The 25,073-nt window shown below is 39.7% G+C and overlaps 1 protein-coding gene across 9 annotated transcripts in view; it reads right to left on the reverse strand.

Annotated features, from left to right (window-relative positions):
* lrch1 (leucine-rich repeats and calponin homology (CH) domain containing 1) overlaps positions 1-25,073 on the reverse strand; it is a 96,351-nt gene that overhangs the window by 52,888 nt on the left and 18,390 nt on the right. For all 9 annotated transcript variants that reach the window (XM_019353092.2, XM_003449547.5, XM_019353090.2 and 6 more), the window contains exon 2: positions 6,854-6,998. In XM_019353092.2, the coding sequence (XP_019208637.1) occupies positions 6,854-6,998 (145 nt within the window). The remainder of the gene's footprint in view (positions 1-6,853; positions 6,999-25,073) is intronic.

Consider the following 25,073-nt stretch of genomic DNA (forward strand, 5'->3'; position numbering starts at 1 on the left):
CAAATATGTATAGTATGTAATAGTATATCAGAGCACATCTCAGTAATGAAACAGATTCCCAATAATAATTCAAACACACTAATTCCACCCACCCAGAAATAAGATCCACACTCTTTGAAGATACTCTTAAATATCTAGAGATCTGCTAGTCGCTCTGTGTAGCTACATGTTGGCGCAGTAGTGCTCTGAGCTACCCTTACTGTCCACCCCTAGGTCCACCCTTACTGCCAGGTGATGATCAAATAGACTTGACTCATCAGCACCTTTCAGGACCTCTATAAAAGCAGAAACGCTAGCAGTTTGCTGGTCTGGAGCCTTCATGTGTGCATTAACAACATGTCACAATCGTCCCATGAGTGGATGTTCCAGCAAATTCACCCCAAAGGTCAGACAATGCAATTTTCAGAGAAACAAAACCCCAAAAGCTACATCTCAGACTCTACAGGCCTCAGTTAGCATGTTAAATGTTAAAGTTCATGACAGCATACTTAGACAAAGCCTCTCCTCTCTCTCTAAATAAAACAAACAAACAAACAAACAAACAAACAAAAAGAAAAACATGGCAGCACAGCTAGCTTCACAAAGTTGCATTAGAACAAACCACAAAACCTCTGTAACAATGTTCTTTGGACAGACAGGACAAAAGTCAAATGAGATGCTTGGCCACAATGCACAGTGTCACTTTTGCCAAAAATCAAACACAGCATAGTAGCATAAATAGCTTATGCCAACTGTCTAGCACGGTGGTGGTGGCATGATGATTTGGGCTTGTTTTGCATCCACAGGATCTGGACACCTCGCAGTCATTGCACTGATCATGAACTGATCTTTATACTAAATTATTCTGCAGTCAAATGTGAGGCCATCTGTCTAACAGCAAAAAATGGGTTGTGCAAAAAGAAAATGATCTCAAATACACCAGATAACCAAACCTACCACGGAATGTTTGAAAAAGGAAAGAACTGTTGCCACGGCCTACAAAGGAAAATACTTTGGCAGAATCTTAAAGGAGCTGTTTGCAACCTAAACGTAAAGTAATAGTGGGCAACTATGTGAGACACAAAAAATGATTACTTTAAATTATTTAAGGAGCTTGGAAAGAAAAGAGACTGGACTTCTTGAAATTTCTTGAAGGCGTTTCACCGTTCATCCAAGAAGCTGCTTCAGTTCCTAAAACTTTAATTGCTTTTAGTTACTGCTTCTAAAGGAGCATCTACGGGTCCTGAATAATATGGTGTACCTAGCTTTTTATAGGATTGTAAAACATCCAGTGAAACTTGTTTTTCACATGTAAATGTGTAACACAATGAACAGGGCTATATTATACTGTTTAGAATGTTTAAATTAATTAAACGACGAAGTCTATGCAATGTGGCAGATGCACATCATCAGCTATATTTTCCCTTTAATTTCACATAAACTCAAGACCGGATAAAACCAGATATTTTTCCCTGTAACTAGGACAACAGAAGAAAAGCACCACTAGCAGGACTGTTCTCCTTTTACATGTTGTAAACATTGTGAGGAAAGAGGGCACACAAAATATTTGCAGCTGTGTGGTCCATATTTGGGATTTGTTTTCAACACCCTAGCAAAGTCAATCTTTTTTGAATGCATATTTGTGGTCTGGACTAACGACACTCAAAATAATCACAATGTAGTTTAATGTTATGTTTTACAAAAACTGACATTTTCAAATTTTAGGTGGGAAAAAAAAAATACATAATCACAAACAAGTCTTACTTTTTGAAACATACTAACAAGCTCGTTGTGTTATAAAAATTAAAAGCATTTATGAGTAAACAAAAGTTAACTCTCACAGAGGTCCGTGTTTCAGATGTGCCAGCGAGCTGCTGGACTTTAAAGACACTAAAAATATCCTGGAGAGGAAGCGGAGTCTCCGTCCTATTCGTCTGTGTGTGTATTAAAGCCTAAATGTGATGTTACACTTCCTTTCTGCAACCAAGACTTGCTCCAGTGTTTAAAAATATTCAACACAGACATACTTCTGGTACTTCAGTCTTTGCAAGCATGGGCTCATGCAGTCTGGTTGTTTACTGAGCAGATCAACATTCAAATCATATTCAGTTCATTTTTTATTACATTAAGTTACTAATGTACTCAGTGACAGCACAATGACTGGCAAAGCAGCACAATGTTCCAGACTGCTACTAATGGGCTTTTCCAAGAATTTTTAATTTAAAGTCGTAGCTTTACAAAGGCTGCACTGGAGCAACGGCAAAAGAAAGAAAGAAAACAAAGTAAGAATAAAAGTTACATTTAAAAAAATCAAACTGTATTCACAGTCTCTTTGTAATGTTGTGCATTGTACTGGGAGACATACACCCAAAAAAACAACAAGATGATGATGGGAGAGGGTGGGGGAGTGTGACAGCATGGGAAAAGTGTGGTTTAAGAAAACTGTTTTCTTCCAATTCTTTCAGGATGATGTCAAGTTGCAGGAGCTTCAAAACAAAGCACAAAGCTTTCAAACTTACACAACACACCTGAAAACAGCTTGTTTTCTGCACCTGAGGTAATGTGTGAGGGGGGGTTGAAGTGCCTGGAATGTTAAGACTGCACTGCAGGAGGCAGAGAGCTGGTGTTTTAAGTCACCACCACCTCTGTTCCATGATGAACTCACTTGTTGCCTCAGGTGACCTCAGTAGGTCACATGATAGGCTGGGGAAAGGTAAAACGTCTATGACAAAATTATCTCTGAAAATCTGTGAGACACTTTTCGACTTATCTCTGTTGCGCAACTTCCTGTCAGAGGAGTGGTACAGTGGAGCAGGGCTGTTACGTTACCACAAAGAAATGTCCCCATGCTACACTGTGATGAAGACAAAACTTTGGTTCATTTAATGTTACATTGTTATAGAAGAACAGAGATAAGATAAAAAATGGTTACTGTGGGTTTTGACATTGATAACAATATAAAAGCTGTAAGGTATGGTCTATTTGAGGAACAAATGTGTGACGATTATTCTGGTTAATTATGTGCATCCGGAAAACAAGAGCTAAAGTCGTTATTGAACAAAGAATGATTCATAGTGAGGTTGTTTTTAAAAACATTGTCGCTGATCTGAGGAGGACGAAAACAACTGGACAACCTTCCCTGGAATCTTTTATGTATATGATTGTGAATGGACTTTGATGCATGATTTGTATGTGTTTTGATGTAAACTGCCATGTATTTTGTCAATAAAAGGCATTTAAAAAAAGAAAGAAAGGAAAAAAAGAACGTCTCACAGCCGTTTCAACCTTATGCCATGCTCCAGATACCTCGGAACTTGGGAGTGTTGTTAAGGCTGGGTATCGATTTCTATACTCCATTTGATTCCGATCCACAAGGTCCCGATTTGATTCAATTTTGACTCAGACAGTCAGAAATATTATAATTCTGATCATTTATCAGTACGTAGCCATATTTTTATATCTATGTATAAAAACAAAGCTGACACTTGTGAGACTTCATCAGAGGTGTAAGCATCACGGCAGACGCCTTTGTGTCAAAGTAACTGAGGATAAAACACAGAAAAACATGAAGGAGATTTTTCTTTCCTTGCTTTTTATAGCAGATAACCTTAAAAATATTTTGCAGTAGATCAAAAACTGAAGAAAACCATGACTCAACATATTAACATTACCTGATGCTGTTGACGTGAAACAGAGCAAAGTTACAGACGTTTTATTAGAGATACAGCTAAGTGTTTCGCTTTTGGCATAAGTTTAAAAAGTTTATATGTCTTCGGTATTGAACAGCAGAAATTAGGCTTTCTTGTTAGAGCTCATTTAAAAAAAAAACAAAAAAACAAAAACAATGACCAACAGCACTGGACACAATGGTAGACCGGTGCGTGATATAGCACATAATCCAGAAAACAGAGATTTGAGATGGGAAACTGTTCTTGATGTACACTGAGAGGAAGTGTGATTTTATCACAGTTAAAGCAAAACAGCAAAAGTATATAGAATTAATAAGATAAGATAAGATAACTCTTTATTGTCATTGCACAGTCATACATAGTACAATAGTACAATGAAATTGGAAAACTGTCCTACGTCGGCACTACATGTAACACAACACGACACGATATGACACATCATGGGGCGATCGTGGCGATCGTGGCTCAAGAGTTGGGAGTTCGCCTTGTAATCGGAAGGTTACCGGTTCGAGCCCCGGCTCGGACAGTCTCGGTCGTTGTGTCCTTGGGCAAGACACTTCACCCGTTGCCTACTGGTGGTGGTCAGAGGGCCCGGTGGCGCCAGTGTCCGGCAGCCTCGCCTCTGTCAGTGCGCCCCAGGGTGGCTGTGGCTACAATGTAGCTTGCCATCACCAGTGTATGAATGTGTGTGTGAATGAGTGGATGACTGGATATGTAAAGCGCTTTGGGGTCCTTAGGGACTAGAAAGCGCTATATAAATACAGGCCATTTACCATCACAACGCAACACAAACAACACAACACAGTATATTAACTTAGTAAATAAAAAAAGAAGAAGAAGTGTATGTGTATTGCACACTGTTATTATTGCACATTAATTATTATTGCACCTTGTTATAAATATAAATATTATTATTGTTATTGTTTTAAACATTGTTTCCTCCCCCCTAAAAAAAGTCCAGGGAGATAGCCAGTCAGGTCAGCTATTTGCATTGATCAGGGCTATTGCCCTATTGTAAAAGCTGTCCTTGAGTCTGCTTGTTCGGGACCTCAGCAGCCTGAACCTCCTGCCAGACGGCAGCAGCTTAAACACCCGGTGTCCTGGGTGTGTACAGTCCCGTAGGATGCTGCGTGCCCTCTTGAGACAGCGAGTGCTGTACAGGTCCTTCAGGGAGGGAAGAGGATGTCCAATGATTTTTTGGGCCATACTGATGACCCTCTGGAGTGCCTTTCTGTGTGCTGCGGTGCAGCTGGAGAACGATGAAGTGATGAAGTTTATCAAACGTGATGCATATCTTTAATCTTCTTTTGCTGCTGGTTCAGTGCCATCATCTTGGATTGTTAATTCAGGGTTGCTGGGCCTGCTCTGACTTTTCGAGTGGGAGATCTGAGTTGATAGGGTGTTCTAGATTACAATTCTGACTGGGAACTTGGAAAATTTCCAATTTACACCTCGTTAAGCAATGCACCATTAACCCCTGGTGATGGTAATGAACGCACATTTTTCCCCCCACACCACACCTTCGCCCACGTGACGACTCATATGACAGAGGTCATATGAGTCAATGGCCCGCATGAACATATCCAAAAGGGACAATCAACCATTAGTATTGAAATACCTGGGACACCAATTTGTTTTTGTCGCTGAAGAAGCCTCTTGGATGACAGGGGAAACTTTACAAACCTAAAGATGTCCAGTTGCCTCCTTGTGTCCAAGCTTTCAAGGCTACCATGACCTAGAAAACTGAGAACCTGCTAGTTTATTTGACTGACACCTTTTTTCTCCTACCCTGCACAAACCAAACCAATGGAGAGAGGTGGGAACTAGAGTGTCTTCAAAAAAAACCAAAAAAAAAACCACTTAAACTTTGAGATGTAGAGTCTCAAAATATTTCAGGCCACCTTCACTTGCAGACTAAGAGTGTGACAGATATGATACAATGAAGAGAGTGGGGAAACCTTGACCTTTAAAGGCAGAGTACAGCACAGTGTGTGAAGATCAACATGAGCCGAGTGTGTCAAAGCTTTACAGTTAACTAACAGTTCACTGAACACCAGCTGTGTGGGATGACACTTGGCAAAATTATCACCCCGCAGCATTGTTGGCACATCACACAAACACGGACACACACACATACACACACCTGCATTGACCCCAGGCAGCAGTACAACAGCTCAGATGGGCCGAACACTGAAAGCGCTACCACCCAAAGCCGACACACAATAGAAGAGTCTGCCCACATTAAAGGACAATAACACTGCTTTATTTATGCTCTGTCACTCTCATTCAGTCTGATGCTGTGTTCAGAGTGTGCAGCCTCAAATGTGACAGGAGCCACACGCACACACAGGTCCTTCTGTCTTTGTGAGGACACTGATGTAATGTGTTACCAACTGCTTCTCTTTAGTCGTCACAACTAATTACAACATCCTAACCCCTAAGGACAAGGTTATGGTCTCTCAGAACTAGTTTTTCCACGTATTGTGCAAGACGCACAGAATTGTACAACTGTGCACTCGTTTTTTCTCTTTTTTTGTCAAATTCTCATGAGGGTAGAAGAAGCAGAATAAAAAGACAAAATCAAACTGATCTCAAACCATGTACATCTGTCAAATGGCTTCACCCACAATGACAAACAGTAAGAAAGAAATGCACAATGTTCTTACCTTCACACAGCATTAAGCGCATCTGAATATCATATAAAGATCTTGATCTGACCAGCAGAGGCACTACTGAGTATAAACAGCACGCTCCTGCTGTGGCCCCCTCTTTGCCAATATAAAGAATTCTGGATGTAATGTTTACATAACTTAAAACACTATACACTGTATATTTATTGTATTTTAGTGTATGAGAGAACCACAGTATCAGGAGCCTTTTAGAAATCAAAGCATGCAGCTCAACAGTTGTGATACAGCATCAGTGAGTGTAAAACTCCATCTGTCTGAAGAAAGTATTTAAAATATGCTAAAATTATACAACATCACATTATTCTACTGCATTTATGCAAAAACACAGAGTGTTGTTTAATGTCTAGTTAATGGGAATCAAAATGTACTGCTTCCCTGATGTTCATAAAATCTCCATCATTTTTGAAACACTGGTTTCATTCCCTCAGTCAATGCTGCAGAAAATGTTCCCATATCGTAAAACAGCAGTGACACCAAGTGTGTCGATGTGTGTACCTGAGGTTTAAGGAGGTGAGCGACTGCAGGCTGATGATGCTGTCTGGGATGGACCTGATGCAGTTGTGGTACAAGTTTAGTGTTTCCAAGGCAACCAGATGGCATACCTCTGAGGGGACGTCGGTTAGTCGGTTTTTTGATAGGTCTGCAATGGAAACAGAGAAAAATGACATTTAGAACAATTAAAGGGCACATTATAATAATAAAAGATGCAAAGGTAGCAATTTGAAACTTTAAAAAAACAAAAAAACAAACTTGACATCTGGTGTGTTAATTGTAATGAAAATCTAAAATAAGTTGGAAGACAGGTAGCACCACAGACTCATATAAAGGTCTGAAAATGAATCCAATATGTCTCTTTTCTTATGTAAAAATCAGAGGAGTGGCTCTTTAAACAGTCTGACTGTACGGAAGTCTGAGAAAATAGTTCACCTCCTCCATAAACTCAGTAAGCATATTCCAAGTTGCTAGTTTGAATTGGTTTTGAGTTCGGCCCCGAGTACAACAGATGGTGATGCCATGTTTTAAGACATAGTGACTTGAGGTTCTTAGTCAGTTCCTCCCTAAATTTGTTGTGTCTAGTTTCAAAGGGCCAAGACTGTGATAGCCCAAACAGTCCACAAATCAATGGGTGACCTCATGGTGCCTCCATCAATTTTTTTTTTATACACAGCAGTTTTCACTAAAAATATGGTAACCTGATTTAACATATATATAACTCATACAGTCCTCAATTTTGATTAAATGTGATGACTTATTTGATGACAGAAGGATAACCCGGGCTGTGTTTCATTTGCTGTTGGTGTTACAGTCTCTGTAAAACATTGCTAATAAGATATTTCAGTACGATATAAAACTTTGTGAGCACTCTCATCGGAGGTAGGCCTACAACAATTTGCTGTAATGCACTATACACCTATTTGCCAGTTTATTACACACCCAACAATAACACATGCATTAAGATTTGTTGCTCCATGTATTGTATAACATGCAGATTTTGGAGTAAATTCTCTCTTTCCTTGTAACATGGAGCACCACAGACACACCAGCAGAGGACCTTGAATCTGAGGTACGACTGACGTCAGACTCAAGGAAGTCAGCATTTGACATGAGGACTCAGGTCAGCTGCTCAAGCAAGGACTGGTGACATCACTTCCTGCTGTAACTCAGCAACAATAATATCAACTTCAGTTATCAGCAGCCCAATAAGGCCAAGAAACGTCAGTCCAATTATTCCACATTGTTCTGCCGAGGCTGAACTCTCAGCCTCTTGAAAAACACATTTTGTTTTGTTAATGGTGCAAGAACAGCACAAGGGTTCATTTCCTCTGGTGGAAACAATCAGGGAAAAGTCATGTTGTACTTTTGTATTCAGTATTTATAGTCACTGTGTTCAATTAATATCCAGCAAGACTATGAGCAGAGACCTGGTTGCTGTTTTTTTTGTTATACTAATCTTCCAGAGTTATGGAACAAGACAGGTACTACCTAACAACCAGGAGTAATCCGGAATTCCTTCATTTGATATTAAACAGACCAAAGCAGCAAATCATCCCACAGCAGTTGTGTTTTTTATTTGTGGAGGGAGCTGAACTGGTTGCAGAAAGTGACAGTAAGCATCTATGTGGGAAAAACTCAGCTTCAATATGAAAGAATACAAATGTGTGGATGTCCACAAGAATGAGTGCAGAGAACTGCCAATTTAAAAAATGCTGTTGCACCAGACAACGACTCTGCCTTAATAAGTGACCAATGAGAGAATAGTCTGAAGTCTCTTTTCTGCCTGTCGATGTTTCCTTTGTCTTTTGTCACAGCAGATGGCTGCCCCTCCCTGATCCTGGTTCTTCCTGTTAAAAGGGAGGTTTTCCTTCCCACTGTCACCAAGTGCTTGCTCACAGGGGGTCTCTTGATTGTTAGGGTCTTCTCCAGAATACTGTAGGGCCTTTACCTTACAATATAAAGTACCTTGTTGTAGGGCTGGGCTATATCATACCGTTCACGGTAATACCGGTGTAATTTTGGGCAACGATAGGAAAATGAAATATCGCGATAGAATATGGGTAAAACGCGCATGCGCAGTGCCTATGTTTACATACGCACATGGCGGCGACGCAGAATGAGAAGAGCGAAAGTGGATCGTTAAATGAAACGGATGAACCAGAATGTGTTTGTAAAAATGCTGCAACTTCAGTGGTGTGGAACTGGTTTAGCTTTCGTCCGTCAGATACACAACAAAGCACTATTTTTGGTAGAGCATGCTAGTGGCCGTCGTTATTACCGTGTTTTGGGAAAATACGGCACACTTAAAATCAATCCTTTGATTTTTCTGAAAATCGACAGTGCCCCTTATAATCCTGTGTGCCTTATGTATGAATTCTGGTTATGTTTACTGACCTCGAAACGACTTTATGTGGTACACGGCGCTCGAAAATCTGTCAAATGTTTCAGTACGACTTTGCTAAGTTACGAAGCCGCACCGCTTGATGGATTGTCGGAGCATTACGGCTACCGTAGGCAGGAGCCTCGCGGAGTGATACGTACTGTGCTTCAACATAATATTACTGTATTGTGTGTGTATAACCTCTTTTTAAGTTTTGTGGATATTCTACATGGTTATGCTGAGGATATGTCGGCCAATTTCCACTGGAAATGCCTTTTGGTTAAACCGTCCACAAGGAATTTGCACTGTTAAATTTTTATATAACTTTAATGCACATAAAAAACAGCTGCTTGTTTAAGTGAAAATACATTGATGGGGTTTTTTGCACTAATAAAGTTGTGGAGTTGTAAAGTATTTTGTCTAGTGTCAATTATATCGTCAGTTATATCGTTATCGCAAATTTTCAAATGTATATCGTGATAAATATTTTTGGTCATATCGCCCTGCTCTACCTTGTTGTGATATAAATAATCCAGAAATATATTGAACTGCCAGCACATTATTCAACAATATCGTCTTTCCAAGGCTTACCTAAGCTTATGTTCAGTCACAGTGTAAATGAAATGTCACATCACATACTAACAATATAGCAATTAGGTTCTGCCAATGCCATGCTAATGTTGCTAAGATGGTGTCGGCCATTTTTCACCCAGTGACAGCTGGGATAGGTTTCACCTCCTCCAACCCTAAGCTGGAAGACTGGGTAAGATATATGCAGAAAAATGCAGTGACAAAACCATGACCTTCACACAAATTCTGTCCCTTAATTTAACTATGATGGCACACAGGAACAAATATATATTTTTCTGTCATAAAAATGTCTACAAAAATAGCTCCTCTGAGGCACAAGTGCAGCAGGGTTTTATCAATTTAAAAAACAAAGAGAAAAAAAGAAAATCACAGCTGCATCTGGGCATCAGCCACACATAGAATGCATTGCATCATAGATCGCACAGTCACAGGAAGTGCTATTTAAAACACTGAACAAGAAACAAAGAGCCCGCCGGTCCTGCTTTCATCCGGCGAGCAAACAGCAGCAAGCTGACTCAACTCACAACAACACAAAGCTATTACTGGCAGGACGTATGTGTGAGTGTGAGCGTAAGGTGCGTTCAACACCTTTAATGCTCTTATTAATCTCCAAAACAACACTGTGGAAACGGTAATACGTTCAAATCTGCAGTGACCTACTATAAACCACGAGACACACAGGGACAGATTAAGGACATGTCGATCCTACAGACACACATCTGTCAAGTTACATTGGACTGTATCTATATGTGAGGCCGTGTAAGGAACACAATTGATGACACAGACCTTAGGACATTTAGCCCGTGACATACATAGATCTTCTTTTCACTAATATCAGCAATACCAGCGCTCAGGCCTGACTGAGTGTTTACACAGACACAGCTGTGACCATTCTGAAGTTTCTTGTTTTGTTGATGGCACCTGTTAAAATCCTACACTTGGATGGATGGACTTGTTGAGCTACTATGGCAACAATATATTTTAGGGATGCAACGAATTGATGTTTGGATTGGGCATCTGTGCAATATTGAGTGAAAAGGCAGGATCCAGTATCACTGACAATGGGCTTATTTCTGGGGATGATCCATCCAGTTCATTCAATTGACTTTACAAAGTTCATGACTGATATTTAAGGAGCCACTGTGTGACTAAGTGTGATGAGAGTTTAAAGTTTTTACTACTGTAGCTACCCTCCAGTTAACTTGTTCAACTTGCAGGATGAGACAGCAGCGGAGAACCAAAGCTACCTGTGCACCACTTTCTGAGGCTTAAATTTTTAGCTGCTGATAAAGACAAGCATGAACGAGCATTTATCAAGCACTGCTGGACTTCTTCCAGAATACGTTTTTTTTTTTTTTAGAAGAGAAAATAAAGCAAATAAGTTTCAAACTTCAGCTGCAGTTATTACTTGCGTTTTGACGTGAGAAGAAAGAAAATGACAAACATGGTAACTCAGGTGTGACGTGAACGTGGCTCGAGGCTACAACTAAACCAGTAAGGGCGTAAAGGCGAAACCTGCTGTTTAAATGAGCAAATCACAGTCCACTGTAGCCCTTTTCAGCCATACATCTTTTTTTAAGCCCTCTGACAACAATTTTCCCACACTTTTGTATGTTGCATTTTATTTAAGGTTTAATGCCTAATGAACCATTTTAAACAATCTCCATCCCGAGGCCCTGATGCTGCTAAACAATAACAAGGTACTCCCAATCAACTGCAAATTTAAGCTCTGGATTAGTTTCACAAGAACCCATTACAGAGCCATTAGATAGTTAATCCTGTTTATGGGGGCATTCCTAAAAGCTACAAGTCTTCATGATGTAAATACAAAACGCACACACACACGCCACACCCTGAGAAGCAGGCGTGGGGCTTCCTGTGTTAATAACAACACTCTCCTTCTCATATGAAAAAGGAAATGACCTATTGCTGCCACTGTGTGACCTCTGACTTAAGAAGAAGAAAGAGAAGAAGCCTGCTGCATGAATACAATGACTTTACTTCGCCTAAACCTCACTCAGCATCTTTTTAAGATGTGAAACAACACATATGTATTTTTCTCCCATTCCCATTCACTGTCAATCCAACACAGACATCAAGGACAACGTGCGGGATAATAAACATTGCAATTAGATGAAATTCAACTGTGAAAACTGATACTTTATCTCTTGAGCTTCCTCGTTTATACCCCACAATTTGTTAGAGCCAGACTTCAACTACACTGCTGCTAGTGTGAGGAGGGAAACCACTGATGAATGAATGAATGTGTATAAACCAGTCAGCGGTACCAAGACACTAATCATTTACACCCACTGGGCAGTTCTTTAGGAACACCTTGCTACTACCCCTTGCTTCAACTGTTTGCAACAGATTCAAGATCAGATTCAACAAGGTGCACATCCACAATGCACCATGCTCTACTGGACTGAGATCTGGTGACTGTGGAGCCGATCTAAATACAATGAATTCATTGTCAGGTTCAAGAAACCAGTTTGAGGTGATTTGAGCCTTGTGGCATGCTGTGTTATCCCGCTGGAGTCTCTAAACCCTAGAGATGGCTGTGCAGGAAAATCCCTGTTAGTTTCTGAAATACTCTGGCACCAGCAAAGATGCCAGATTAAAAGTCACTTAGCCCGTCTTCTCCACTTAGTTTGACATTCAGCAAGTCGTCTTGTCTTTGCTCAAGTCTACATGCCTAAATACAGTGAGTTGCTGCCATTGACTGATTTATCAAATTGGTGATTGGCTGATTTGGCATCTACGCTGACGAGCAGTAAAACAGGTGTACCTAATGAACTCCAGTCCACTAAAGTTAACGTAACAGTTACACCTTTTTTTTCCCTTAAAAAGAAAAAAAACCAACTTTGAAATACAAAACTGATCCTTCACAATAAAAAAATAAAATAATTCAACAACAACTGTGGGATAAAGACAGCACAGAGATAATAAAGAAGGCGCGTTTTGAATTTTTTTCAACAAAATGTTTCCTGTGCAGATGTTTCCTATTAGAAGCCTTTTAATTCATCTGAAGGAAGTTTTATTGACTTGCGTCAGCACAGTAGACTGGCCATAACTGCAGCGGCATTGTGACTGTTACATTACTGTGCAGTCTTTGAGGATACGATTTCATGTAATTCAGTTTTACTGAGTCAAGACACATCAGAGCAGTTCATTTAGTACGGTCAACACAGTACTGTGAAGACATTACATATGCTTGCTGGGGATTTTGATTTTGGCATTAAAGACGTGAAAAACTAAAGGAAAACATGAAAAAAAGGGTTCTAATAAGGTGTTTAGGACACCATTTGACTATGCCTGGGCAATATGATAAGAAAAAACCCACCTTACCATGATAAACTGTTTTCTATCAGTGATATATATGACCATATAAATCACTATATCTGTTAGGCTTAACGTTTTACTCTTCATTTAAGATATCTGGGTAATTTTCAATTTAAATATTTATTTTCTGTCTGAAGTTGAACATAATAAATGTACAACAGACCATTACACAGCTGTGCTTTAATCAAATAATATAAATATATGTAACAAAATACAAAAACAAAGATTTTGAGGACACAACCCTACAAATATAAAAAAGAAATTTAAAAAAACAAAACAAAACAAAACATTCTGCAGATGTCCTCAGTACAAATTCAAGAAATGTGGTCTGGTTACGCTGCAAGGCAATAAGTACATGAATGAATACGGCACAGTGCTTTACTGTGTCAGTGAAGTGGGCAGTGAGGCTTGCACATGGATCAGATGTGCGATTTGACCACCAATCTGATGTGGTACTGAAGTGTCTCTCTAAAAGAAGCATAAACGTAATGTTTATGTGCAGGGAGCCGCTAACGACGTTCAGTTACTTTCCTCAGCTGCTTAAATCCAACATTTTCGACTTTGCTTTCTGCCATCATGTCTTTCACAATAAGGCAGGCTGCAGCACTTGTGATATCACAGTATCTGTTATTTTGTTGTAAGGCATATGTAACATCAGAACAGCTTTAATGCATCTCACTGTTGTTTCTCTAGATCTCTGTGTTTCAGCTTCTCATTGCATTTTAAGACAGAACAAGTGTAAGGGCATTTTTAGTTCTTACCAAGCATGTACTGATACTTTGTGCTCTGCTCAGAGTAATCCAATTTCCCCAATTACATGAACTGTTTGAGTTAATTTGAGGGTCATGAGGCAGCCTGCAGGCTAACAGATAACTGAACCCTTTTTTGTCTATTTTATGACAAAGCTGGGACACCATTTTCCTTCCATTACCTCTGAGAAACTAAATCAAACAACATCAAATACGAACAACAACAACAACAATTAAAAAGACAGGCTGACACAATCTGTGAGAAATATATAAAGCTAGCTCAACTATTTGAAAGACATTAGAGATAAAGAGCAGTAAGTGTGTTAGTGATGTGAACTGTGAGAGCCCAGCTTGTTGTACAAAGACTTGTACTATACACACACTCTGCAGCCACTGCAAGAATGTGGAGGCTGAGCAGCTGAGACATGAGAATGTTTTCTTGCCCACTGATTAACACAAAGCTCTGTCATCTAACAATAATACAGTGCGACAACAAAGAGGGAGGGAGAAGTGGTGGGGGTGAGGAAGAAAGGACGAAGGAAGGAAGGAAGGGAGACTGAGGAAATAAAAGAAGATCTAAAGAATGACCATGTTCACATCTGTTTAAGTTTAGCTACTTTTAAGTTCATTAGCCTGCTTATTTACCCACCACGTAGAGTAGAGCATTAACTAATATGAACAAAGGGACACCAACTAGTTGTGCTACTCAGCAATTACATGTAGTATATTTGCTTAAATTCTCAAGGAAGCAGACTACTAAGTTTGCAAAAAATCTGACTGAAATCATCCAAAAACAAAAAAAGAGCGTGTTATCTGCCGATGCATGCATCCAACCGTAAGCATAGCTACAATACTACTATTATTACTGCCTGGTTGCAACATAAGCTACTCTGGAGTTATTATCCATTGTAAAGTGTTTCAGTTTTGCCATCATTATACACCAGTTCCGTAGACATCCCCTAACCCCATCTTGTTGTAGCGTAATACATACTCTGTATAAAGCAGTATTATGCCCCTACTTTCAACTACGCTATGTAATGTTATGCTGTCACAATGCTTTGTTCTTGATTAATACTTCTGCTTTTTAAAATGCAGATACCAGAAATAAATAGTCATGTATCTGGTTATTGTTTTGCCTGTCATTCATGAACCAAACTGGTCACCGGAGTTTACAGACTATCCGCGGCTAACCACTTTAGCTAAACAATTTCCTGCAGTGACACTAAAATAAATATTCACTTCAGCAGCAAGAAACCAACAAGACAGATCACAAACACAAGACTATCATTCTACAAGCAGTATTCTGTAAGCTATTACATTTGCCATACTGCATTTTTTTTATTTGTAATTATCCTTTTGAATCCAGGAGGACTGATGGATAGTCAGTCCTCTTGTGAATTGCATGTCTAACTTGCATGCAAGTTAAGGCTATGATTAAAAACAATTGCTTTATAGTTTTAAAATTAGGTTTTGAACACAAAAAGAAAACAGTTCTAGTGTTAAAGTAGTGGACGTAGTTTGCTATCGTCTACCTCCTGCATAAGTCCAGTTTTTAAAATTTTGGTTGAAGACTTATAGCTATTTACATGAGTACGCATTGTATCTTAAGAGACTGAATCTTTAGGAAATAACATGATGAACATCATCGTAATTTTCTGATAATTTAACTGTCACTATTTTTCTGGCCAGTGCAGATAAGATATTTTGCCTTTCAGCTACCATTCTTGTCAGAGATTTGCTGCATTTGTACTGGCTGAGAGTGCATGAACATGTTTCTCATATTACCAAAGACTGCTGGCTCCTGACGGTTTAACTCTGAATTCTGCAGAGTCAGGCTGTGCCTGTCTGAAGACCTCGAATGTAAAAATATTCTCTGAGCATGTGATGCAGCTGCATCCTTTGGTTGGACAGGAACTCCTCCCTGTAGTACAGTAATGACAGGCTTTACACCACACACACAAATGTGCAGGGAGGCACACACAAACACAACAGACTAGTATAGAGCAACACTTTTAAACCAGATACTTAGTGCAGTGTTAGAACAAAAGGTGTAGAGTTCAAAACTAGAGCCAACACATTTGCAGAAAACAAAACAGAAAAAGAGAGAGAGATAAAAAGGACAGAAAATGTAATGAGAAAAAACAGAATAATAACGAGGGGAGATGAGTCAGGGATTATACAGCTGAGCAAAAGCTAGAGTGAACACTGAAATAGCTCTGTGGTTACTGCTGTAACTGTTCACACATGTAAACTTTTACACACACAAGACATTTTCACACGGGTTTCTAACAATTTGTGGTGATATGTAGATTCAAACATTTGAGGAAGTTGAATCTTCAGACAAAAATGACATTTCAATTCCCAGTCAACTATCAGTAATAAGGTCACTTCAATTGTCAAGTGTTTTGTTACTGTCACATACCTCTTGAAAATTTAAATATACATACCAAAATACAGTTGAATTTTCGCATTTTGATGTTGTGTTTAAATAACGTTCAATTAAAGCTGGACTTGGAGGGTTGTTGTGGCTAGAGGTGGAAAATATTTTGCACTAAACTCTGAATGAGTGGTTGTTATTCCAAACTTACTTGATGATTTTATCCAATAGCTGAAGAAACCATTTTCAGTTCCATCCCACTTTCTATTTTTGTCAGTTAGCAGTATACTGGAGCTGAACGGAGCTCGTAACGTTCTGTGGAGTTATGTTTAACACAAGTGTAACAGCTGGAATGGACAGCAGCTGTAAGCATTCAGTTAGAACAATAATAATGCTGTATTTGTTATCGTAAAGTAATAATGGGCCCATGAATTTTCCACGGACACATAACAGCAAAAAAACCCAAAACAAAAAGTACACAACCTTCAGAGAGCAGACTTTAGTGGACTAGACCATGACAGGACTCTGATGTTTAAGACTGGGTTTGAAGGTTCAGGTTAGAATCAGCTTTACGTTAATTAGAAGGTAGCTATGATGGATGAGGGTAGGGTACGCAGCTAGGAGATGCATGATGTGAATGAGGGTTCTCAAAAAGGGAAGCACTTGGTTTGTAGGGAAGGAAGGGGTTTTTCTTGGCGGTTTTCTCATCACTTGCTGCCTACAAAGGAAACAGCCGGCTCTCAGATGGGTGGAGTAGCTCCAGGATGCTGAAGGTGCCACTGGGCGAAAAACTTGCTGCCTCAGACTGAGTTACTGCTGATGAGGATAATGATGAAAACCAGCTTTGTTATGGTAACTGCTGCTGCCAACTGCTGCAGCCCTGAAAAGATACTCCAACCAAAACACCAAGAAACGAATATGCTGATATTTGATAACCACTAACCACCCTTTTAATTTTTGTTCCCACTGACTATTGGACAGTTAGTAAGGAAGACTGCCCTTCCTTATAGGAAGCAAATCATGTGAAAGAAATATCTTCTTTCACCAGTAACAGATTTCACCATTTTAGATATTTGGTCAATGTTGGAAGTTGCTACATCCATATACTGTGTATAAAAGATAGATGTAGGAACTATGACATCACTTCAGTTGTCACCATCTTGTTGTGTTGAAACTGGATGTAACACATTCCCACGCCTTAGTTATTTGTCGATCACAGAGAGGCTCATCCTAAACTATAGCTTTAGCCACCTTTTAGAATAAAGTGGAGATTATAAATTCAGTATGACTCAAAATGTGAACCTCTAACCAGCCTGTGTCCTGGTGGATACCAACAGTTCAGTTCATTTAGGCTAATAAGGCTAATGCAGTGTCTGTGGTGGTGTCTGTTCAGGTCGTAACAAATTCCAGAGTGGTTCAATTATGGTTTGAAGGTGATCCGAATACAATCAGACCCCAACTACCAGGTGTACATTGCAAGTTTAAGCGAACGTCCTGGTAGCCACGTATCCTTTGCATTCTGGGATGCAACAGGATAGTACGAGTTAGTGAGTAACTGTGAAATGAACGTAATATTCTCCAGTGGTCCAGAACACAGCACCTTTGTTGCTCCACCCCAAACACTTTAAACTGAAATGTGTCACTATAAAACCATTCTTACTTGGTTTGTAGTGATGCATTTTGGTTCACTTACATATCGCTTGGATTTTTCTCTGTCTCAAAAGAAACCAAACCACGGGAAAAAGCTACATGTTTATAAATTCATCAACTGAATTGGACCAAAGTAAAAGAACTATAGATATGAAAACACTAAGTTATAGCTAGCAGCAATGTGGTGACCAGAGACCACAGATAGTCAGTGACTAGATAGTACAGCAACTTCCCTGACATATTAGCGATGACAAAAAATAGCCACTGAGAAGTTAAACTTTTTTCAGCTTCAAAGCAACTGAATCAAAGTTGAGAGTTCAGAATGCTGCTGATTGACATGAGACATAGCAAATACATTAGAGGGTTATCTAAGCAAGCAGAACTTAGATCGTGAACAAGCAACCACCCATCCATGACAAAGCCACGCGCACGCAAAGAGCGAGTTTCTTCCTGTGTTGATGGCCCTTAAGGAAGTAATCTTTGCAATTCTTCATCTGCAACCCTGAAGCTAATAGAGTTACTGCTGCTGACGATCCCTCCCCTGCCTTTGCTTGACTCTTGAAATATCCCATGATGATTCTTAGGGCTGTTCGATATAACGATATATATCGGATGACGATATAAAAACATCTATCGTTTCATTTTACGCTATCGTTTGTTTCGTGGTGTCGCAAAATAAACTGTTTACGGCAATGTTTTTTCATTATTTTGATGGTCACTGTAGTGGCTATATTAATTTCCTAAAGTTCTCTCTTTCTCTTATATTTAATATAACCACACTACAGACGGACAAGCGCTTGTTTTTATGCGTTGTCATTAGCAACAATGACGGTAAAACCACCACATGTCCGCTTGTTTATTTTCCACATAAACCTTTCACAATAAAGCTCAAGATCCTGTTGAGACTTTTCAAAATAAACTGAATGACGTGAAAGATGCAGAGTATTTACGGATGAGAAGCAGAAAAGAGTCGCCAGGTGCTAAAAAATAAACCTTAGACTCAAACGTTAGAACAGGCTTTTCCCCGCAACACGCTGTGTAATAAATACTCACAAAGAAAACGGCGGCTGTTACAACTTATGTCTAAAAATGTATCGTTTCATGCATCAGTTAAAACACTCGACTCCAGGTACATGACGCGCAGCTGGAAACACTTCCCGCAAGTCGAGCTGCCCGAGATTCACAGAATTTACAGAAAATGTTACATTTTTGTGATTTATATCGTTATCGGACGATAGATGTCTTAATATCGGGATATGAGATTTTGGTCATATCGCACAGCCCTAATGATTCTTACCAAAACTTTGAAGTTAAAAAAAAAATATTCAGAAGTCCCTTGGGAAAACAGAAAAAAACCCATAAACCACATACTAAGAATGCGGTACAGGAAGCAGAAAAGAAGAAATGAAGAAACAAATAAAGAAAGACAAGAATGAAGCACAGGAAATAGTAAAGTGGGAGGGAAAGACAAAATAAAAAGTGAATGAAGTGGAATGACAGGAGCCAGGGTTGCCATGACAACAACTTTCTGCATGAATGCAGAGTCATATCTGTGCAAACATGCATGTGTGTGATCCTGTACACATCAGCAGCTGCAGTAAGCGTGTGTTTGTGTGCGTGTGGTTAATGTGCATCTTGTGGCCAAAAAACGCTTTTGTCTAAGCATTTCCAGTTCTAAACATAGATGCAGTGTGTATGTGTGTGTCCTCCCACAGGAATTCAGCATGACCTATTTCTCAACCCATGTCCATCTGCCGCAACTTCGCTCACACACATTCACAAAAACAGCCAGTAAAAAACATCACATTGGTTTTAAAAAGGTCTAACACACACACACACACACACACACACACACACACACACACACACACACACACACACACACCAGAACATTCCTCTCTCTCAGTCATTTGGCCTCAGATTTTTTTTTTTTACCATTGGCAGAGATTTCAGCTAATAGCAAAGTGACTCCGGTATTTAAAAATGAGCTACAGTAACTTGGCAGTAAACAGTGGTGAGTGACTAAAAATCTAATATACTGGCATGTGGCTCACCAAGTTTGTAATCACACAACAATTTTCTTTTTAATATAAAATAAAATGTTTGAGTATTTTACTGCAATAGTTTGTTTTAAACTTAATTTTAATTGCAGGATGCATCAAAATATATAAAATATATATATATATATAAAAGGAAAACACTGGTGTACACTGCTGCAGAGTCTGTGACCTTGACAGCTATAATTTGAAACAGTATAAATCTAACTGTAAATGAATACATAACTGTTGGTCAAAGATTTCACAGAAGTAGAATGACCACAGGCCACAGTGAGGTTGGAGCTTGGTGCTGCAGGAAACCCGAGGTGGCAAGATGGGGCTTAAGTTACTCTGAAGACAAAGACAGAGATTTGGTGATGCTGCTGATATAAAACAGCGCATTCAAAAATTGAGTCAAATCAGTGAAACTTTTCAGGTTATTCCAACTTGAAACTTGTTTTGACTGCTAGACCACTTCAAAACTGAGTTCTTCAGACCTGAGCTGCTGAGTTGTGAATGCACTGCTGAGAATTAATTAAAGCTGTAGATAATAGCAGACTTTCCAACATGATTTATGATAGTGGTTTCGATCTTTGAAACCTTAAAGCACAGACAGACAATGCTTGGCACCCATATGTACCAGCATACGTCTAGGTTAAATTTACATTGATATGCTGTACAGATTGTTAGATTGGATCAGCAGAAGGGAATACATTTCCGAGATTGACCATTTCACTATTAGTGCCCTGTTCTGAATTCCAACCAATCCAATCCATTTCCAAACTTCTCCTGATCTCCTGTTCAGAAAGGTCATTTTCAAGTGACTTACCTATAGTATAAAGTCCAAACAAGATGACGGCTAGATATCTTTATGCATAAGTTCCACAACCACAACTTTATTGGCAGTTGTATGGATGAGTGCATGAAGGGGATGTAAGCAGAGCCACAGGATAGCATGCCTATGGCTCATGATGGCCCCACATCATGTGCTGCAGCACACAAAAAATCTGTTTGTTTGATCCAATATCAGATTTATGTACCTGTGAACTGGTTCCAGACCACTGTTTGTTCCTGCCCACTTGAAACCGTGGCTGTCCCACATATTTCTGACAGTGCCCGCTGGTGACAGTAAACACCTAAAGCAGTCGTGTGCTGTGACTTTACAGAAAGGAAAGCAGAGTTGATGCAAGCCCTGCTTGCCTTGCTTGTCCTAAGAGAGCTTCACTGAGCTAAAGTATGTAGACAACAGTCTGCAAATCTGTGTGCCGTCTCTGCATAGAACTGCAACTTTCCACTGCTGCTCATCTAGAAAAATGGACTAACCTTACTGGTTCACAGAGTTTCTTTTTTGTCATTTTTCTTTTGTTTTTCACTTCTTTAATAGTGCGCTCAGAATTTGCACTTGTACTTTTACACCCTGCAACACAAATCACACTTTTGCTGCTAAAATGATATGCATGTAAAAATACTGAAAAAGGAAAGACCGAGCAGAACCTACTGAAACAACAGGATGTAAACTTCCTGTTTGCATCCTTCAACATATTATGGAAGCTGCATTCATCTATGTAAATAGAAATCAAGGAAATAACAGCAATGGCGGTGCCAAAGTCCATAAATATTTCCTATTATGATGCCCAGGAGACAAACATGCAGCACCAAATCAATGGAAGATTCACACATAAAATCATTGTTCCCTGCTGTCACTTCCCACCATTTTAAAAATTAACTGAGAAGTACCCTAAAGGCTACAGTGAAAACAAATCTCCTGAAGAGTAATTTTGGCTTTTCAGCTGGATCCTCCTTAAGGGATTTGCTGACTGAGAGAATGTGTTCACGCATTAAAAAGGAAAAGGAAATGAGAGTTTGTTTGGAGGGTCCATGCCACTCCCCCTCCCGCCTGGTCACCCATTCCCCTTGCTCCATTTGTCTCTGAATCTCTATGTTTTGTTCTCCAGAACAACCGAAACGACTGTTACGTAACAGAGCCCAAGCAGTCCAAATGAACATCCACCCACATCAACTCTGAGAACAGTCATGTTCAGCGTGCAAAAGGGCTTACCAGCACATACACACAGGCAAGGGCTTAATTCCTTTTAAGGACAAAGCAGACCTAAAGACAACAATCTGTGTGTTTGTTTTGTTGTGCCACAATTCACTCATGTGACAGTGGGGGACAATGTTTCATCGTCCTGCTGCTTCATCGCTTGCCTGTCTCACTTCTCTGCCTATCTGGAAAGAAAAGTAGGACGAGGGGAAAACACCCAAAAACTTCAGTCTGCTGCTTTATCATGTACGAAAAAGCACACACACACACGCACACACACACACGCACACACACACACACACACACACTGACCTAACTTGGATCCACAGTATTACATAATTAAGTCCTTAGAAAAATAATATGATACAGTCCATGTTGTTATGTTAATGATCGTGCAGTGAAGTGAAATGATTTGTGTTAGCAATTAGCAGCATTTACATTTAAGTTCGACCTTCTGTGTCCACTGTCAGTTCTATAATATTACAGATTCTATAGCGTACCAAATGGAGTCATTTAAAGTAAGACTTTTTAACCACTGTGCCCTACTTACTGGGCTGATGACACTTCCTGTTCAACTGTTGAGACCAAAGTACTACCTTTGGCATAGTCAGTTATCCTGAGTTCAGAATATACGATACTGTTTGTCTGATATCATCACAGTGTCACATTAGTGTAAATAGAGGCCCAATCCTATGAATGCACCTATTCATATGCCCTCTATTGATACTGGCACACTTAATATAGCCAAATCAAAGGGGGATGTAAAAACAATGAAAACCAAATTTAAAAAAAACTGAAACATGACACCTCCCCTACTGATCAAATTATTGTTTAGATCACTACTGGCCTATAATCTCACAATTGGTGCATTCCTAATAAACTCCTGCCGTGTTTTGACCGAGGGAGGGACATTGCAAGTTTGCCCCAACTGCATCTTAGCATCAAAGAGAAGGAAAGTTTTATGTTACTATGCTCACGTTCAGTCATATCTATGCGAGTTCACATGTTGACACAAAGCCAAGGCAATATTTTGTGCGATCTATTGTACAATATAAAGCGCCTTGAGGCGACTTTTGTTGTGATTTAGCGCTGTATAAATAAAAATTGAATTGAATATATACACTCCAAGACGCTAGCCTATTTGATCAGTATAATTTGGACTAAGTACAACACCTCTTTTGCACAGACTGGTAGGAAAATGTATAGCCTCTGAGCTTGTGTGTGTGTGTGTGTGTGTGTGTGTGTGTGTGTGTGTGTGTGTGTGTGTGTGTGTGTGTGAGAGAGAGAAGCTGGGGGATCTGTCTGTCTGACCCAGTGACCAGCTGACAATCACAGATTAGTATTTAGATTTAGGGAGTTGGTGTGATTATTGTCAGGGCAGACAGGGGAGTAAAAGTGACAGTCAGTGATGATTATAAATACACTGTATGTGACAAACCACTGCTGACATTTCAGTGATTTCAAGAAACAAACTGTCCAACAGTTGTCATTCATTGTGTATTATTATTTTTTCATACTAAAGAGTCTCATTTCAAAGCCAAGATGTGCAGGGAAATTATTTGAATGGAGAACCTTCAGACACAAAAACCCACTCAAATTTGTTTCTATAAGTCAAAAACAGACCCTACACTTAAAAAAATACATAGAACAGAATCAAATAAAACTAACAGATAAACACTGAAAGTCTCAAACAGTCAAAAAAAGAGAGGTTTTACTTGTTTTACAAAAAGGGAGGAGAGAGATAAAAGCAGAGATTTTACAGTAAAGATGATCTCAGACAGTGTGAGAGATGGCGAGGAAAAAAATGTTACCTTTAAAAATAGCAAGAAAAAAGGAACATGGAGGAAGAAGGGGAAGAGAGCTGGCAGGCAGGGACATTAACAGGATTAGTGAGGGGGAGTTTCCTCAAACTGGCAACCCACCAGGCACACTGTCAACACATACACACACACACACACACACACACACACACACACTCATCATCATCAAATGCAACAACAAACCCCCACTACTGACCCACATCTTTCTCTGCTGTCGGCATATCACTAAACTGTGAGGCCAAGTGTGTGTGTGTGTGTGTGTGTGTGTGTGTGTGTGTGTGTGTGTGTGTGTGTGTGTGTGTGTGTGGCCACTGGCAGGGCTGCAGGGGATGGCATGCTTACAAAACAGCACCCACTCCCACCAAAACCCTGGCACACTGACACACAGACATGATTCCTGGCATTGTAGAAATTCTAGGTTATGAAGCCTTTAAATTCAAAATACTACAACTGCAGGGAGCGTCCGGGGAGGGGCTCTGTCCCTCACAGAAAACTGATTTCCTTAGTTAGCATCATTAGCTTAATGATGCCGTTTTCAGCTTGGAAAAAGTGCTGCTTTTAGTTGGTACAGCATGTTAATTCTCCAGGGTACCCTTCATAACTCCTCCTTCAGACATTCAAAGCTTTCCTAAATAATTTAATTGCCCAGACACTGATTGGCTGGCACGCCACAAAAAACCCACCACCTCGACAATCCTGTGTGTCAAAGTCTGCACAGAGGCGAAAAAATGAAACACTCTCTCCTCATCAACCTCAAAGGAGGAAAAGATGAAACCCACAGACATTACAACAACAACACTAGTCTTAAATGATCTAGTCAGAAATAAAGTATCAATAATATAACTCCAGCATCCACAAACATCACGAGCGCCTCACCTACTGTGACACTTGGACAGGTGAGAGAGCCAAACAGTTAAGTTTATATCCAAGCAGACTTTACGTTATGTGACCTAATGCTACAAGCTCTTTATCAGTCGGGATGTGGATTTATTTTATTTCAAGCATGTGTGTGCGTATGTGTTTGAGCATATGTGAACGCTGATTTATGTATGCTGGCATGTGCTTCATGGTGAATTAGGATAAGCCTGAAGCAGAGGGGTATGGAAAGTGTGTGTGCTCATTACAGTGAACTGGTTATTGATATGGATGTGTGTGTATGTGTCTGGATGACAGTATGATGCCAAGAGGATTTAAGTGGGAGATAGAGAGAGGTGTGTGTGTGTGTGTGTGT

This window comes from Oreochromis niloticus, linkage group LG16 (genome assembly GCF_001858045.2).
Source record: "Oreochromis niloticus isolate F11D_XX linkage group LG16, O_niloticus_UMD_NMBU, whole genome shotgun sequence".
NCBI classification, from domain to species: Eukaryota; Metazoa; Chordata; class Actinopteri; order Cichliformes; family Cichlidae; genus Oreochromis; species Oreochromis niloticus.